General features: G+C 49.4%; 1 protein-coding gene across 1 annotated transcript in view; it reads left to right on the forward strand.

Annotated features, from left to right (window-relative positions):
* Positions 1-2,157: 2,157 nt before the first annotated feature.
* STK10 (serine/threonine kinase 10) overlaps positions 2,158-18,966 on the forward strand; it is a 46,765-nt gene continuing 29,956 nt past the window's right edge. The window contains exons 1-2 of the mRNA XM_032703163.1: positions 2,158-2,374; positions 13,447-13,611. Coding sequence (XP_032559054.1) covers positions 2,219-2,374; positions 13,447-13,611 — 321 coding nt within the window. The 5' untranslated portion in view covers positions 2,158-2,218. The remainder of the gene's footprint in view (positions 2,375-13,446; positions 13,612-18,966) is intronic.

Consider the following 18,966-nt stretch of genomic DNA (forward strand, 5'->3'; position numbering starts at 1 on the left):
ATGCAGGAGTAGCCAGGTTGTGTCACCTTCCAGAGCAGCCAGGAGCAGGGAGGACACGGTGATACGTGCTGTGTCTGAAAGCTTTCTGGGGAATTGCCAAGCCCTTATATTAACCAAGCTGCTGGTTAATTAGTATTACAGGGTGCTGCCGTTGTTGGAACATCTGAAGTGCAATATTTGTAATGTCTGTGATCTCTGGTTTTAAGTCCCAAGTGATGCAGCTTTCTGTGTAACGCTTTTCAAAACAGTACACAGGGCCTGTAATTTTAGAGCATTAGTGCCAATCTCGTGTTCAGGAATATTTACTGCAGAGGTAATTCTTTCAATGAGCATCAATGAGCTGGAAATACTCTGCCAGTGCCACAGTGTTTCCTATTGACAACAAATAGTGCTTCATCTACACACAGGTGCTGCAGAAAACACCCAAAATCCAGCTTCATCTCATTTGGCTGAGATCTGGTGGAAGACCAGTGAAACAGTATTAGTGCCGTGGAAATTACCCCTCACAGCACAAAACTCTGAAAGTAGCTGCTCTGATTCTATTCTACTCTGTTCTTACTCCAGTACTGCTAAATCCTCATGTCCTGTCAGATCAAATCCAAACTCCATGAAATTAGGTGGGAAAAAAGTACTCAATATTTTTCAACTTCTTTCTGTTTCAGGGATGTATTTTGCATTTGCAGTTTGTTTTTCCTACAACTCAGTGGGGAGAAGGAAAGAAATAGGTGGATATGGAAGTGGTTTCAAGAAAGTTGCAATTCTCGGCCACAAATTTCCAGGAATAGTAGAATCATAATCAAATCCCAGAAGGGTTTGGGTTGGAAGGGACCTTAAAGCTCATCTCATTCCAACCCTCTGCCATGGGCAGGGACACTTTTCACTAGAACAGGTTGCTAAAAGCCCCACTCAACCTGGCCTTGAACATTTCCAGGGATGGGGTATCCATAACTTCTCCGGGCAACCTGTGCCAGCGCCTCACCACGAGCATAGTGGAGGAACTGAGTTTTAAATTCAAGCATTGGTACTGGGAAACTCCCAATATAAACGTGAGGGCTGACCATGCCAGGATGAACCTATTTTTTAAAAAGAAAGATGACAAGGGGCAAAACACACCCGGCGTGTGGGCGGTGCAGGTGTCTGTGGGGTGTGCAAGGACAGCCATCCACCCCCGATCCCCGCGGGAAATGCAGAGCCGATAGGAAGCGGGGCTGCACCGCCGGGGCATTCCCCTAGGTGTCCCCATTCCATACTGGATTTCAAGTCAGTTTTCCAGAGGATTTGAAGTGTCACCATGGAGAAGATGTGAATTTCCCACTCGACACCAACCGGGTCTCATCTTCCCTAAAACAAGCGGATGGCAGGTGCGCAGCGTGAGGATACACTCAAATTCCCGCTTCTGGGAGTTTTGAAAACAGTTGTGTTTGTCTGTTTTCCCGGGAGACGAACCGGGGGGAGCAGGAAACGTGCCTCTGTTGCCAAGGCAGTTCGGGATTAGGATTTTCCATGTGGGGACGTGCCTCTGCTCGGACCCCGCGGCGCAGCCCACGAGGCAGAGCAGCCCAGGGGATGCTGCGGGCTGGGCACGGGGATGAGGACCGCTCGGTCCTTCCCTGCCCGGCTGTCCCGGTGTTTGCATGGAGCGGCGTGAGCAGCCGGGGGGGATTGGGGACCCTCTGCCTCGCTCAGCAGAGCGGCCGAACCGAGCCGGGCTATGCCATGGCCCGCTGCTATTCCCTGGCTGAGACGGGACAGGTAGAGCCGTGCTGCGGCTGAGCCATGCCCGCCTAGGCGGACCTGCCCCGGCTGAGCCAAGCCGGGCGGTGCCGGGCTGTAGCTGGGCTGAGCCGAGCCGGGCCGGGCCGACGGGGCGGACCTTGGCCCGGCTGAGCTGAGCCGAGCTGAGCCGTTCCATGCCGGGCCGTACCCGAGCTCAGCTGTGCCGAGACGGGCGGTGCTGAGCCGCAGCCGGGCCGAGCCGTGCCGGTCGGGGCGGTCCCCGTCGGGGCGGTGCCGGGCGGGCGGAGGGCGCGGGCGGCCAATGGTTCTGTCCCGGCCGGCCCAGCCCAGCAGGTGGAGCGGCCCCGGCTCCATGTGCGCGGCTGGGGGCGGCTCCGGTCCCGCCTCGCCGCTCCCCGGGCGCGCAGCGGCTCCGTCCTCCCCCGGGAGCGGGAGGCGGCTGCCGGCAGCTCCCCGCGGCTCCTCGGTAGCCCCCTCCGGCATGGCTTTCGCCAATTTCCGCCGCATCCTGCGCCTCTCCGCCTTCGAAAAGCGCCGCTCCAAGGAGTACGAGCACGTCCGCCGGGACCTGGACCCCGGCGAGGTGTGGGAGGTGGTAGGGGAGCTGGGAGACGGCGCCTTCGGCAAAGTTTACAAGGTGGGTGTGCGGCGGGGGCTCCGGGCGGGGGGGAAGCACCTGCGGCCCCGCAGTCCGGGGTTCGGTGCGGGCTCCGCTCGCTGAACGCACCCGGAGCCTGCTGCGGTGCTGCGGGGGAGCCGCTCCCGGGGCCGGCTCCGCGCATCCCGTTAGTCGCGAGTAAAGGGACGGGGACACAGAGTGAGTTGGAGTGTGGGAGCGCAGCGCTCGGGGCAGGGGAAAGGAGGGAAAGAAGCACTTTTTTTTTTCATCTTTCCTCACCCCTCCTCGCCCCCAGCCACCCGCTCTGAATCGCCCGTTTTCAGAGCGATGCTTTTGTAAAGAGAGCAGGCGTTCCCTGCCAAGCCCGTCGGTACAATGAATGGAGGGAGGTTTCTTGGAAGTCGGCAGTTCCAGGGCTGTGTCCCAAGTTTCGTGAGCCTCCAGGGGTAACATGATTTGTGTCCCTGCGGTCCTCGCCGGCAGGGAACTTGGAGGGCGAAGAGGAGCCCAGCTCCTTGACTGTGGGGACACGTCCAGTGCTATGAATGTTTAACCTCGATATTTAGGGATGAGGGTTTCAAAGACCAGATTCCCTGTACTTTGCACTCCAAAGCACCAGCGTTCGTGCTGTCCACGGCTCTGAAATGCCCCGTCTCCTCAGTAGCTGAGCGAGGAGGGGTGTTGGAGGAGCAGGCTGAGGATCCAGGCTCCTTGGCACACCTGCGTTGCAGACATAGTTTGGAACTGGGGGTGGGTATTAGCTGTTGGGCAGCTGGTGTTCGATGGTCTCATTAGATCATTTAAGAAGGTATTACCCTTGCAGAATTGAGAAATAAGTTGTGAGTGAAGAGAAGACCAGGAAGAGAACTGGGGGCCAGATCGGGACAGAGGTGGTTTACTGCCATGCCCTGGGATTTGGAGTGTTTGTTTCTCGTTTCTTTTGAATTATTTGACAGAAACTCTCTGAAAAACTGGGTGCTAATTATCCACTGAGTGGAAGTCTTTGGTAAAGGATCCCGTCTTCTAAGAAAAAACAATTCCTAAAAATCATATTTAAATCCCTACTATAGTTGTCCTTCTGAAAGTAGCACCAGTAGAAATCAGCCCTTCTGTTACCATTTTGCTTGGTGTGGCGAGCTGGAAACCTGTTTGTATACAGCAACATTCGCTCTTCTCCTGGATAATTCCGTGCTTATATTTGCTCAGGTTTCTCAAGCAATGACAGGAACAAGGTAAACATTGTAAAATAAGGTAATTGGATTCTGAGATAAACAAAAGCTTGGAAGAATAATTGTTTAAATACTTTCTATTTTAAATAGGTTAAACATACCAAAGTGGTAACTTTCGGAATAAAGCTACTTTAAGTCTGTTGTTATATCTGAATGGCTCAGCTATTAACTCCAGCCTCACCCCAACAATAACACTGTCAGGCTAAGGATGTCAGCCTGTCAGGCAATAACATCTCCAGCTACTTTCAGCTCCTTTCATCCCCTCTTTGACCCAAATGAGAATGTAAATAACCCAGTGAAAACCACTTGTTTATAACTAGAAGTTCACTTCATCTGTACAGTATATTCAGGCAACTGTCTGCTTTTGAGGTGTTTTAACACTGTTGATTGGGGTGGTGTGCCAGAAATCAAAAAGCTATTTTATTCTTCTTAGTAACATTTTAATTCTCCATCTGCTTTGATCTCCTTGACACCTTTTCTCCATTCCGGCTGGCAAATGGACATGGTTGGGTTTTGAAGAGTTTGTGTGCGAGAGTTTGTTCATTTAAGAATCTCAAATTGTTTGAGTGCCCTGTACTATAAAGCCTTCTTTGAGGTAATAGCCAGTAGCATTGTTGCAGAGACACAGTTTCCCTCCATGCTAAGGTTTAACCTGCATGTTGTCTTCCTTTATCTTTTCACATCTGGAGCACTGCCCTAGGTGGGGATGAGTATAAGATGGGATGCAAAAGAAGGGTCTTGCCCTCATGTTCTGCTCAGCTGCCAAAAAAGCCCCAACAGATGAACTAACCCGCTTGTGCTCAAGGGGAACGGAGGTGGCCAGGATTCAGCAAACAATTTGAACCATTCTCTTGTAGACACTTTAAAGAGTCAAGTTTGCTCTTCTCACAAAAGCCATTGCTTAGAGCAAGTCTGAGTGTTTATATGGCTCTGAGAGTTTCAGGATGTTTGAATGAAGTTCCTGCCTTTCTTCCACCCTTTTCCACACACGGAAGCGTGGGGAGGTGATATAATCTCCCTGTGCCTGCATCCTGCCCTACATACCATATGTTGTACCTCGTTCTGCAGGGCCTGAGCAATGCAAAAGGACGGGATTTGTACACTGAGAGGCTGACCTGGGAGAAATTCAAATGTGGAGAGATGAAAAAATGTGCTGGTTTTAGTAGATTTTGTTTTATGAGGCCAGGTTTGAGCAGGAGAAAGGAGGGCTTGGCTGGGCGATGGTTATTTTGGGGTGTTCCTAGCCCCACAGAACGCTGTTAGGGAGCTGTGTCTTGGGCTCCTTGTGCACTCAGTTGAGCAAAATTGAACTGTCTTGACACTGTTTACAAAGTAGGACATGCTTTATTTAAATACATATTAATTAAAAATAATGAAATCTATAGTGGAGTCTGAATTGTACAGCAGCAGACCTTAAGAAACCTGCACCCAGCAGAAACTACTGGGGTTTCTCAAATTTTATGCAAAGTCTTTTTTCAGCAAAAGAGGACCTGGTTGTATGAGGAAACAGAAAAACTTGCAGAGGGTGATTAAGCTGAAACGTAGGAGGGGTGGGGAGAAACTGTTTCTTTCTAGTTCTCATTCTCTTAAGGTTGTTGGTCTTGGTGAGTCCAGCAGGTACGATTAGGATGTTGTGACGGCAGCCCACAGATAGCCCCGTGCTGCGCGCCAACCATGCTTTGTTACCCACCTCATCCAAGCTCGTTAAGTCGATGATCTTAATCCATCATTAGGCCAGCAGGCAGGACTGTGATCAGTGTGTGCCAGCCTGGGGAGTCTGCAGCCCTTCCAGGGTTCTGAGCCTGTAAAACTTCCTAAATCAGTCACTTTTCATACTGCCTTAAAAAACCCCACAGTTATTTTTCTTGAAAACACCTGAGATACAATTGATACAATGTATAGCTGTGGCTTAGTGGTTCAGGGTTGACATCTGTTTGTGAGTGCAGGGAGGAAGAAGTGGCAGTGGCACTCCCGTGAGCTGCTCTCGGGGCTGTGCAGGTGCTCAGGCAGAGGCAGCAGTGCCGGCTGCCGTGGGCGAGCGCTTGGAGCCACTGAATCACATCTCAGTCCTGCAAAACCCATTAACTGCAGGATTCACTGTAGCAGGTAGTTGCATTAGTGTCAGCAGGAATAGATGCATGAGGGCTCTTCTGGGCATTGAGAACTCACGAGTTGGCAGGGGATGGACAGGATCTTGCAGATGCCTGTGCTCTGCTGGAGGAAGCCCCGGGGACTCGCTGCCTTTCTCATGATGGATTGTTTTGCTGCTCTCAGGCCTCTTGTGAAGCACTATCTCCCCTCACCAGCACATGCTGATGGGTCATTGGCTCCCCGATAAGGCTTTCCCCTTCACAGGGTGGGACAGGCTGCCCACAGCCCCCAGCACCGTGGAAAAGGGGTTTGTTCACTTAAACTTGGCTTCAAACGGCTCCCGAAGATCCTACTGAGCCCCGGGCCACAGCGAGTCACAAGCGTGTCTTTTCTGTTGTTGTTCTCCTTTCTTCTCTAAGATACGCTTAAAAAGCTGAATTTGGGTTGTCTGATCTGTTGTGGTGGTGTTAGTGCTGTACATGCTACGGGCTAGAAATGTTGTTTTGAAATTTGGGTAATAAAAGACTAATTGTTGGATGTTGTGCAGCTGCCTTAGAAGCCTGGCTGTCACAGCAACGGAGGCACAAGAGTGTCCCTGTCACTTGCAGACCACTCTGCTTGTCACCCCAACCTGCACTGCTCTGGTTTTGCATGGGTTGGCTCAAGTGACTCAGGTTCATCTCTGGTCTGTTCGATTCATGAGGGAGTAGGTTTAGATTTAGATACACAGAAGAAATTCTTCCTTGTGAGGGTGGTGAGGCCCTGGCACAGGTTACCCAGAGAAACTGTGGCTGCCCCATCCCTGGAAGTGTTCAAGGCCAAGTTGGATGGGGCTCTGAGCAACCTCATCTAGTGGGAGCTTTCTCTGCCCATAGCAGGAGGTAGGAACTAGATGACCTTTAAGGTCCCTTCTAACCCAAACCACTCTGTGATTCTATGATTTAACTTGTAATTCCTGGAAAGGGTGTCACAGAGAGATGTTAATCTGCTGAGTTAACTTTCAAAAAAAGAAAGGAGGAAGGAAAAAAAAAAGGGGGGGGGAGTTTAAGCAGATTGGCCACAAAAAAACCCCCAGATCCAAAAACCCAAAACCCAACAGTAGGCTCAAATCATGGTCTTGTCCCTTAGAATAATTGAGGGGGTTTCTTAAATATTTTAGCTGGGGAGGGAAGAGGAACAGGAAGGCACTGCTCCTTTACTTAGAGAGCAGTGGCCCAACAACATTAAACCTGCTTGAACTTTAAGTTCGATGTTCACTTTAAACTCAAGAAATGTGTGATGCTCCATCCGTGCTGAAGTCCTGTGCTCTGCCAGGCCATGACTGTATTGATGTGGCAAGGGAGAGAGATAGCTCTCCATGGCCTAAATATTTTGATAATTACTTCAGTACACAGCCTAGAACTTGGCAGTGCTGCTGATAGCGGGGAGCTGTGGGTGACTGCATGGAGGAGGAAGCTAGATGAAGGCTTTGAGCCTTTTGCCCTTGAGCACGTGGCAATTGTTGTTCCTTAGAAAAATCCCTACCCAGTACACGTCATGATTTTTTAAATGTTTTTTTCTTGAGTGTCCAGTTTCCTTGGAAATAAAGCTTCTTTTTCTCATCCATGGGGTGCTGCTGTCTGTAAACCTTGGGTTCCCCTTTTAAGTCTCAGGTCAAGCACCCTCTCACTGCCGCAACCTGCGGCTGTGTTGCCCTCCCATCCTCCAGGACTGCCAGCCTGGCTCAGCCTGAATCCAGAGTGAAAAGAAGAAGAAGAGCAAAGGCACTTAGAATTATATTCTTTAAAATAATGAATTATTTTAAATTAGGCAGTGGGGAGTGTGGGTGTGCCAGGAGTGAGTGCTGCCCTGGCACAGGGCTCAGGACCTGGCTCACTGCTGGCCTCAGTGTCGCTGCTGGAGCTGCTTTGCTCCCATTGAAGAGAGAAGAAGGCAGTGGCCTTTAGGAGTCGTGTCAGTATGTGCCACCTCCAGAATGTGGGGGTTGGAAGGGCCAGTGTGTGCCTTGTGAGAGCAGAGAGATGGCACGAGTGCTGCTGGAGTTGGATTCGCTGACTTTGTCTCTTGGCTGTAGCAAAGCACCTCAGTGCCACCCCCAGAATACCTGCCCTTCAAAACAGGATGCTCTTCCCATACAACACATGGAAACCTTCCTGATGTTTTCCCTTCCTGTGCAATTCCCTGACACCTACCCATCCTCGTGCCCCTGTTGGCTCATGTCTTTATTTGCTCAACCATAATGTCTGTGTGGTATTTGGGTAGGTGGCAGAGGCAGGGCAGGAAGCTGTGCCCCAGCAGGGCCAGCTGCTGTTGGTGCACCTCAGCTCTTGCATCTGTTGGCATCGTGGCTGCTCCTGCCCTGCGTTTCTCTCGTCACAGCTGTGGGCAGTGCAGGCAACTGCTGGGCCACCCTGGCAGCCCTGTGCTGTGGAGATAGTGAGGGGCTGATCAGTTTTAATTCTTCTACCAGGGCCTTGTTTAGCTGATGCTTTTCTAGCACCGTGTGAAACGGCTGACAAACAGACAGACAGACATGAGTACTGTCAACTGCCTGCTAAGCTCCATTCCTGGTTCTCAGGCAAAGTAGCCATCCAGCCACTCCTGCATTAGCCTTCTGTGGACCAAATTTGTTTCGGGAAGTTGCTAGGAAACTCAGAAGTGCTGGAATGCTTTTTCCCCCCCCCTATTTTTTTGGTTTTTTTCAGTGTTGTGGCATTGGCTGAATGAAGACGAGCCCAGGAATGCTTCACTTGGAGCACCACACTCTTCCTGAAGACCAGTGATTTGAGGGATGTTTCACGCTTTCAAGTTTTAGATCTATGTAGGCTGAAGATGTTGGATCTATGGGGATCTTTCCTCTCTTCAAACCTTGCTTGTTTATTTTCACACATCTCACTCACACCAGGACCACAAGGTCTGCTCAGCTTCCGTAGGTGGGTTATAACAGGGCACAGCAGCCAGAAAGCCCCTCGCTGTGCCTCTGGGTCTGTGGCTGTTTGGGTGCAAGGTCTGAAGTATCACATGGAGCTTCTCTGCTTCTTGCCTAACATCCTGCTCTGTGGGCTTGTTATCTCTCCCCCACTTCTGCTGGGCCTTTGCTGAGCTTTTAAGGCGAGCAAAAGTATATGTGCTGTTCCTTGGTCACACTGGTTTTGGCAGGTCTACATAGAAAACAAGTCCTCAGCTGTAGCTTGAGCTCTCTGGTGATGTTGCTTTCCTTGCCTCTGGCTTGTAAAACCAAAGGAAGGCACTTCTGCTTTTTTAATTTATTTTTTTTTAACTAACAGTTCTTGGCATGTTGCACAAGCCACTTCCCCTTCCCCTGGCAGAAGTGTTGCCTCAGCTGCCAGAGCAGCAGCGCTGGTCCAGCCCAGTGCAGTCAGAGCCCTGCCTGACCCAGTGCCCATGGGGGCTGTGGGACCAGGGCTGTGCCAGCCTCGCTGCTGCACTCCTGCCCATTTGTCACCAGCCCCTCTTCTGGATGGCACCAAGGCCTGAATTCAGCATTTCAAACAAAACCTCAAGTAGGCTCCATTTATGGTGACAAACTGAAGTGGCTCTAGGGGGCTTGTTGGGCATGGAACTCCTAGAATGGTTTGGAAGGGTTTGGAATGGTTTGGGTTGGAAGGGATCTTAAAGATCATCTTGTTCCAACCTCCCTGCCATGGGCAGGGACACCTTCCACTAGAACAGGTTGCTTCAAGCACCATCCAACCTGGCCTTGAACACTTCCAGGGATGGGGCAGCCACAGTTTCTCTGGGCAACCTGTGCCAGGGCCTCAGCACCCTCACAGTAAGGAATTTCTTCTAATATCTAATCTAAACCTACTCTGTGTCAGTTTGAAGCCATTCCCTCTTGTCCTGTCACTCCAGTTCCTGATGCAGAGTCCCTTTCCAGCTTTCTTACACCCCCTTCAGATACTGGAAGTGGCTGTGAGGTCTCCACACAACCTTCTCTTCTCCAGGCTGAGCAGCCCCAACTTTCTCAGCCTGTTTCCACAGGGGAGGCGTCTTCATTCCAGCTCCCATTGATTATTTGACAACAACGTGAGCACTGACTCAAGCCCATCTATTGTGTGTTTGTTTATTGATGCAGAGAGCTCAGGCAAAGTTCATCAGAAGGCCATTGATCATTATGTAATCCCTGAGAAATACGTAAGTGAGCAGTTGCTTGTATACAAAGACACAACAGGAATACAGTGCATTGGGGGTGGGGCAGTCACAGCTATCAACCCCAAATACAGCATCCACTGAAAGCACCAGCCTCTTTACTCCTCGTTCTCTCAGTCAGCGATATCTGAAGCATCAGCTCTCCTGGCACAGAGATAGGGCTTCAAGGATGGAAAGAATCGCTCACGCCAGAAATATGGTGGCATGATATGGCAGACCAGCTTATAAAGGATCATCCCTTGGCTTGGGAAGATAGTGGGTGCAAGCAGGCCTAGATGAAGCAATCAGGGTGCTTTCTTGGTGGTAGTTCTCCTTTTTTTGTTAGTGAGGAGTTCGCACAGGGTTTTCCTCTGCCTCACCTAGAAACTGGCTGTACTGAACGATGCAGCCTTCCGGTAATGTGTTCTTTAAAGGCTTAAAATAGTTCCTGTGTTTGTCACAATTTAGATTTCACAATAGCTGCCAGGGTGAGTCACAGGCAAAGGCCAAACAGCCGCTTCTGTCACCTGAACAGCCACCTCTCACCCCTTAAATCCATAAACTGAGCTGTGGTTTCTTTATGCCTCTGCCTTCTAGGAGATCCTACTCATCCCCTATTCCCTGGTATTCCCAGTGTGTTTGGCAGTAGCATGTCCAGTGCCTGTCTTGCTTCAGAGGACTCCAGTAAGATCCTTTTGTGTTGTACCCTGCCTAGCTGCTGGCATGGCTTTCTGGAAGTGGTTTACTGGATAACTTTTATGTGACATGTTTTCTGTTGTGGAATGCACATTCCAGCCCTGTTCCTGCACAGACCTGTCACCATGGTCCAAGCACTGCGTTGATTTGCACAAAGGCTAGTGGTGGCTAGGAGGGCTTTTGGGGTTTTAAATGACTGTAATGGATCTCACTGTAGTTCAGCAGCACCTCCTGGGCATCATGCTGGCAGCTGTCTGCTCTAATTTTTTTTGGTGCTAATTACCACCCCAAGGACAAATTATCCATGGGATTAAAATGCCCAGGAGTGGAGGAGCTAAAAGATGGAACTGGATGCCTGCTTTAGACTGACCAACTGTAATAGACTGGCATCAAACAGTTTCTTGGAATCTCACCATCTGGGTGATTCTTTTGCTTCTGTCCACAAATTTCACTGGGAAAAATTGGAAATGCCGTAAATTACTCAAGGGCTGCATGTTTGGTGGTGTTTTATCTGAGAACAGAAGTTCTCCCCACATCTTTACCTTCTCTACATGAACTTGTGCTGAGGTGGTCACCCTGTAATTGGGCTGGTTTTTGCAGAAACAGTTTGCAGCCTGTTTTGGGAACCCCTGTCCCCCAGCCCAGGGTCGACCCCCCTGGATGCCTTAGCAAGCCCAGGAGGGGATGAGAGGTGGCTGCTGGGGTGGCTCCCCTGAGGTCTGTGGGTGAGAGTAGGTTGGTTCTGACCTCTCAGCGGGAGATGATGCTGTGGAGAGACTGGGACATGCTTTGCTCCTGGGTTTTTTCAGGTGCCTGCTGGGCCCCAGCATCCTGAAAGGGCTGAGCTGGCTGGGACCCTGCCGGTGGGAAGCGTGCGATGGCAGATCTCCAAGGGAAGCCCCACCTCTTCTCACAATATTTACTTCCCCTCCTTGGCCCTCTCCCAACACCCTAAGTGCAGAGCAAACACAGTGGGGCACTTCTTGCTCCCATTTGGAAGCTCTGTGCTTTTCCCTGTGCTTGCTCTGCTCTGTATCTCCTCCCCCCTCCAAGCCCTGCTCTGTGGGTGTCTGATGGCTACTTGGTGAGAAACAAACCAACCTGAGCTAAAGAAACCCTCTAATTTCTTCTGAAGCCAGCATGAGCTGCTGTCTTGCATTTGGGCAGCGAGTCCAAATGGAGATGGATTTGTCCCCTGTGGTAAGGACACAGCTGTATTCCTGCCAACTCCTGCAAATGCAGCAAGTCTTCAAAACCCAGCAGAGACTCAGGGGTCCCTCATTTTCCTCTCTTTGTATGGTTTTTTCTGTATTTGCTCCTCTCCTCCCTGGCCTGTTCCTTGGTACACTGATACTCTCACCTAAGCTATGTAAAGCTGTTCAGCGGGGCTTGTGGTGTTTATACCAGGAATTAATCCTCCTGTAAGCTCCACGTAGGTTTTCCAAACACAGAGATGTAAACTACAGAGCAGTAAGAAAGGTCACAACCGGAGCTTGGCCAGCTCCTCCAGTGACTACATCCACAGTGGGACTTGCTCCCCTGCGGGAGAGGTAGCCTGGAGTGGGTGTGATGGAAAAAAATTGGGTGATGAACTGGAATCATGCCATGGGGGCTCTCCTGTGGCAGTGGGAGCAGAGCAGGTGAGCTGTAGGGATTTCTGCCCCTTGATCTGCTGATTCAATGCACTTCTGGGAATGCCGGGGTGCTCCTGAGTCAACAGCTGCTGTCTCACCCCCTCTCCCATCGTGACACATCTCGTGGTGCAGCCCTGTGTGCAGACTGTCTCGCAAACACCCTCTTGGTGTTTTGTTGCAAACTTCTAATTGTCGCAACAATTTACACGAATCGCGTTTGCAAAATGCAAACTTGCCCTGGCAGTTTAGGGAGAAGTCAAGTTTTTGGTGGTTTCCCAGTTATTTGGTGAATAAACTGATTAAAATGGAGGGAGAAGGTGGGAGAGCATGTGTAGTATTTTTCTTACTGTGCTCTGAAGAACTCATTAATATACCACGTAGGGAATACTTGGCCAGTCCTGGGAATTTAAATGCACCTTTCTTGATGCTTTACCTGTGAAGATCCTGAAGTTTACCTCATTTGTTAAAGAGAACTGGCCTGGTGAGGAAGGGGAGTGCAGGGATGTTTGGGTGGTGCACAGCGGTACTGTGAATTTTGCACAATCACAGAATGATTTAGGTTTGAAAAGACCCCCAAGATCATTGAGTTCAAACATTTGACTGATCAGCAGCTTATCAATTAGACCAGAGCACTGAATGCCATGTCTAGTTGTTTCTTGAACACCTCCAGGGATGGTGACTCCACCACCTCCTTGGGCAGCCCCTTCAATGCCTGACAACCCTTTCTGTGAAGAAACTCTTCCTGATGTCCAATCTGAACCTCCCCTGGCACAGGTTGAGGCCATTTCCTCTCATCCTGCCACTAATTGCCTGGAAAAAGAGTCAGATGCCCACCTGGCTCCACCCTTCTGTCAGAGTGTTGTAAAGAGCAAGATCATCTTGGTTGGATTTACTTGAGACTTCTAGTAATTTGTACTTTCACCTGTGATATTATCAGAGTGTTTCTATACTTCAAGGTTTTCTTGCTTCTTTTTTTTTCCCCTCCTGTTCTACAAACAACAGGACACATTGCCTTTTCTAAAAGTCTCTGTCTCTCCGTGATGGGAAGTGGTGTGGGCATTGGAGACTAGCAGGAGGAAGGAGGATACTTTGGCCCTGATGCAGCATCCAGCCACCCTGTGACGCTCTGGGCAGGTTTAGGAAGCAGAAATGCATCTGCAAGTTTCCCTCCTTGTGTTATGGCTGGTACCAGTCAAGCTGAGCGTGAATTGGAACAGCAGGAATTGTGCAAGTATTGTGTGTTCCTGGCTCTCCTTGCCTTTGTTGGGCTGACATTGTTTTTGTCTTTCAGGCTAAAAACAAGGAAACTGGTGCTTTAGCAGCTGCCAAAGTCATTGAAACAAAGAGTGAAGATGAACTGGAGGATTACATGGTGGAGATTGAAATCCTGGCAACCTGTGATCACCGTCACATTGTCAAGCTGCTGGGAGCATTTTATTGGGATGGCAAGCTCTGGGTAAGAGGCTCTTGCTGTGTGTGATGTGTACAGCTGCACAGTTCTCACTCTGCTGGGAGGAAATGGCTAATCTATGGTGAAGCACAACCTCTGGAGCAGCTTGAAGCATCAGTGTGAGTTGGAAATTACTCACAACCTGTGCTCTACTCACTGTGTGATCAGGGCCTGGATTTTCCCCGTGTTCTTTGATGAGTAAACTGTCTTCTAACTAAAGCTGCTTGAAAGTAGCCAAGAGAGGGTCAAGAAATCTTCACAGTGAGACTGGAGTTGTGGTTTTTTCCACCATTTGGAGTTTGTAAGGGTAGAAAGTGCATCACTGATCTGTTTCCTGGTAGGAAACAGGGCATCTGTTCCCTTCTCAGTCCCTCTTACAAAACATTAGCTGGAAAGGTAACTCTTCCAACTGATTTTTTGGATTTGGGCTTTACTTCTGGCTCAGCATCTGTAATGCAGAGGCAGCTGAAAACAAGAGCTCTGTTTCCCATGGCTGTAGAGGCACAGGGACATAAAATGCAATCGAGTGGATTAGTGCAAAGGCTGGAACAGCAGGTTCCTGCAGCTCTTTCCCCTAGCCCGGCAGGTACATATATTATTTTTTATTTTCCCTGCCTGCTGTTTTCTGTGAGTCCCTGGCAGCAGAGGAAGGTGAGCGTGAAAGGCACCTTCCCGTGTGCTGCCATAGAAAAGGTGCAGCCCAGGAGAGAGTGAGGGCATGAACCATTGTATGCTCAAATAACTGTGTGCACGAAGGTATGCCTGTGTCAGGATAGTGGAAATCAGGTGAAAATGAGGATTTCCAAACCCATCTCCTGTGCCAGTTTGTCTGCTTCTACTTATAACTGCAGGCAAGTCAGGAGAGTGTCAAAGGGTACGTTCAGCAGCTCTGTTACTTTTTCCTTCCTCTTTAATATTCCATGTAACTTTGTGGCCTCCCTGAGTCATTTTAGTAGAGATAAAAAAAGTTCTCAGCTTTTGGGACTTGCACTTGTGTGAACTGAGCTGTCGGAGCTGTCGGTCCCTGGCTGTGGTGCCAAGGGCTGAGCTGGGATAATGCAATCCATGTCTAGTTCATTCCTCGGTTAAGCAACGCAGGAGAGGGACTTTTGTTGGGCAACGTGTGTTTAGTCAGCAAGCTCCTTTTGCAATGTCAGCATGTGTTGGTGACCCTTCTTATTTAAAAATCTGTGGATATAGCCCCCAACTTCTCTTTGACACCCCACTTGGAGGGCTGCAGTGCCAGCGTGGAGCATTTCTGTTCTGTGTCTTCTTGACTCAAGGGAGCTGGGCACAAGTTGTCCAGTTGGTATTTGGACAGCTGCTAATGGTGATGCTGAGCCCTGGCTATGTTAAAGAACAAAGTCAATATGTACCCTTCTAAGGAAGTGAAAGGCAAACATCCCTCCTAGGAGGGGACTCAGGATTTGGATGGATTGCAACTGCAGCCGAACTAATCTCGGGAAAATGAAAAAGGCAAACACATGCTGAGCTTGGGTAAGACATGAGGCTGGTTTATAGTTGACCCCGTTCAGCTGGTTTCACCTCCCTGCTCTGTGCCTGGTCTGCCTGAATCTTACACATTGGCCTTGTTCGTTCTCTAAAATGTGAACTCCCTCCCCTTTTCCCTTCCACCTCCTCCCTGCAATAGGAAGCTTTGCCTTCCTTCCTGTAGGGAAAATGGATTGCAGAGCTCCTCGGCTCTGCCTTTGTCCAAGAAGTGCTTTGTAATGTCATATGCTTGCCGACCTACTAAAATTAAACAGCCTTTTGAAACTCCTGGAACAAGAGCCTCCTGTATGAGGCTCTCCCGCGAGGGCACGTTACAGCCCCGGCCATTGTTCTGGGAGGAGGATCATTCTCTTTATTTAATTATTTGAGCAGCATTTGCATTTCATTGCTCAGGCTGTTTTTATTAATGCTCTAGTGTTTTACTGGCTTGGAGGGAAGTAAATAAGCCAGGCTGTTATACTTCTGGAAGGCTTTTAGTCACTACCAGGTTTTCCCTGAAGTCAAAGGCTTCCGCTTCTTGGTCACCAGTGCTGCTGGGGAAAATTTGCATCCAAGTATAAACACCAGCTTTCATTGTTCTGTCCATATCCCATCCCCATTTCTGTCTGTGCAGTTGTTTAAACCAGCATTTCCTGGACCATTTGCATGATGGGTGCATGGACTCTGCTGTGCTCCTGGCTCCAAGTGGCTTTGGGTAGAACCTCTGGGGGTGCCTGTCTAGTCAGCAATTCACTGTGGTTTCCTTGTCCTCGCAGCCCAGTGTGGAAAGACAATGTTCAAAGTGAGAAAGGGACAGGAATGAGAGTACACAGACAGGCTGGCAAGGGGTGCAGATGTGCCCAACCTCCTGAATGGCAGTGGCTCTTTGGCTCCTGAATAATTTACAGCTTGGTCTGTGCCACAAACAGTCTCAGCTGCTGATGCTGAGAGGGGTTCTTGTTAAATTGGTCTGACTGTTCTCTGACTCTTCAAGTAACAAGGAAATATGTTAGGAAACCTGGACTTCATGGTGGTTGCTTCTGCAGAAGCTTCTTTTTCCCCCTGAGAAGCTTTAGGTCCCTGTGGCCTCTCTTGCCAGGGTCTGGCTTTGCCCTTCAGTAGCCAGGAGGTGACATAAAATATTTATGAAGCAAAAGACCTTTCTGTGCGAAGGGAAGTGGCTTATCCTACAGCAGCTGCTTTGAAATCCATAGCACTGGAATGAAAGCAAACCCAGCAAATTCCTCTGGCTTTTATACCGGGTAAATCACCTTCACGTGATTGGCATCAAGCTGAAGGAGGAGAACCTCAGTTCTTGTGTGGCACAGAGCAAAGCCCACTGTGAGTCACAGGCAAGGGCTTGGAGGACCCCAGTTAGTCCCCAGGAATATAACTGGTGGAATGGCAGCATCCAGCATGAACTTCCTTGGCATATAAATACACTGCAGAGAGGCTGTGCCCTCACCAGGAGCTGCTGTCTTGTTCCATTCCCCCTCCATCTTCTTTTCTTTGCTTGTGGCAGAGGCCAAGAAGTCTTGTGCTGGCTGAAAACAGCCCAGGGAGGCTGCAAAACTGCTGTGGTGGGAGCTTTCATGATTTTATTTTATTTTTATTACAAGCCCTGTGGCATTTGATGTTCTTTTGCATAAATACCAGCTGCTGGAAATGGGGGCACCAAATGGAAGCTGAGAATTTCATATTACTAAAAAAAAAAAAAAAATCTGTTTTGAGTCCTTGTGGCTGGGACACATTTTGAAGTCTCTTTTCCTGAAGTGTTATGTAGGACTTGGAAACACAAAAGCAAATCCCCCTCACCCAATATAACACAGCTTTAAAAATGGACTTGTAAAAGCTATTTGTGACTGAGGAATGGGACTGACACCTCGGTTTGTTTGCTTGGAATCAACAGTGCTGAATTTGCACTGATAATTATAAGTACATGGGAAAGAAAAACAACAGCTCTTGTGTCCCTCTTGAGGGCTGCGTGTTTGGGTATTTTTTCCTCTTCCAAAACAACAAAAAAAGATTGAAGCCTCAAAGGAAGGGAGGAACTTTTGATCTCCTGCTTCTGAATACCTCTGCTGTTTCCAAGTGTCTCCTCCCGCAGACAGAGGAGCGATAAGGTGACCAGTGAGGAGAGTCTTGTTTGGTGTGATGAACGTTCATGCTGGAAATCTCTGCTCCCAGGGGATGGTGACTGATAGCACAGGATGGCAGCTGATCCACAGAGCAGGGCAGGAAACCCAGGATCCTTCCTACAGGAACCTGTCAAGATGCTCCAGCATTGAGTCTGCAGGATTCTCTGGAAATGAGTTGAAATGCCATTTGGCCCCAGGGGTTTAACCACAGGACTCTGACAGTGGTGGTGCAGCCCTTCTAGCAAAGCACCAGGGAATTCTTTCCCCCTCCCTCCTTTTCTATAACCCACGGTTGCTATAGCAAACGGATTTTTGAATAAACAGAAGTTTCCTGGAGATCAAAGCAAAAATCGCTGTACTGTGCAGGTAACCCTGCCTAGCCAGAGCATTTTGGAAATAGTAAATTTAATCAGCTTAGAGTTTCCTTTCCCTGGCCCACTGTGTGGGTATGTAACTCATACAGCTGGCAGATAGACACCAGCTTTGTACTAGTCTTTGTACTTGCCTTAAAAGTCTTTTGCATTTTCTGTGGGCAGGCCCTGACCTGTTTAGCCAGGGACTTTTTGGATTGGTCCCCCTTTGATATGGATGTTGACTGGAGATTTGGGCATTCCTGAAAATCCTGTAGCATAAATAAATGTTCATTATCCCATGCACTAGACTGCTGGGCTATGTAAAGCATCTGCAACTTTTAATTCTCTTAAGTTGGAAATACCTTTTCTTTAAAACAAACAGAAAAGAGAGCTGATAACAGTGTCAGATTCTCTACAGTTTTCCTTAGCAAAGGGAGGTTATTACAACTTGCAGGGATGTCTTGCAGGGTCAGCAGCCTAAGCCTGGCTGGATGCCTGCAGGATCCTGTTTGCATGAATGCTGGACCAGACCAGGGCTCTCCAGGCTGCTCAGTCCTCTGTCCCCAAGGAATCTAATGGTGATTCGTGTCCCTTTAAAACTTCACTTGGCAGGAGAGCTGCAGTCTGAACTGGCCCTTCCTACTTGGCCTCGTTCTCCTGAAGCTTTGTACAAAACTTCCCCCCAAAGCGCTTGAACAGTTGTTTGCAGCTCGCGAGAGTCGAACTGCGCGTTGTGCTGGAGCGTAGCAGAGACCCAGAAAAACAACCTGATCCCAAACTTTGTTAAACAGCTTGACAGTGTCCTAGAGGAACAACCCTTTCTTTTCTCTTCCTCCTTCCTCCAGCTGCAGAAATGTAAATCCCTTCCAGATATAGCTGTGCCCTGAGACACCCCGTGCTGGGCTGCTGGCTGGGCTGTGCTCCGGTTCCCGTGAGCTGCTGCAGGATAAGTCCCACTGGGCAAACCAGTGTGGGGGTGGTGTTTGCTGGACTGGTTTCTAAATTCCTGCCAGTCCAGAATTTGGGCAGAATGGCAAAACATCCCCAGTAACTTCTGCAGGGTGGGTAGGCGAGGAGCAGATGTGGGCAGACATCTGCATGCATCGGGACAGGGCATTGCTTGGCCCTGGAGGCTTGGAGTGCAGCAGAGATATCACTATGTCCTCTCCCTGTCCTTAGGATCAGCTGGAAGCACATCATTGTGGCCAGAGCTGGAAACTGGAAAAAGTGATGTAGCCCAGTAGTTTTTTTGACACTTCCCTGGGTTTCCAGGGTCAAGCAATTTGCTGTTCAGAGTAGCAGAGTATGGTAATTGATGAAATGGGTGATCAATTCTGCTCTGACACTGTCTTTGCCAGCTGGGATGCTGCAGAGGGCAT

This window comes from Chiroxiphia lanceolata, chromosome 15 (genome assembly GCF_009829145.1).
Source record: "Chiroxiphia lanceolata isolate bChiLan1 chromosome 15, bChiLan1.pri, whole genome shotgun sequence".
Lineage (NCBI taxonomy): Eukaryota > Metazoa > Chordata > Aves > Passeriformes > Pipridae > Chiroxiphia > Chiroxiphia lanceolata.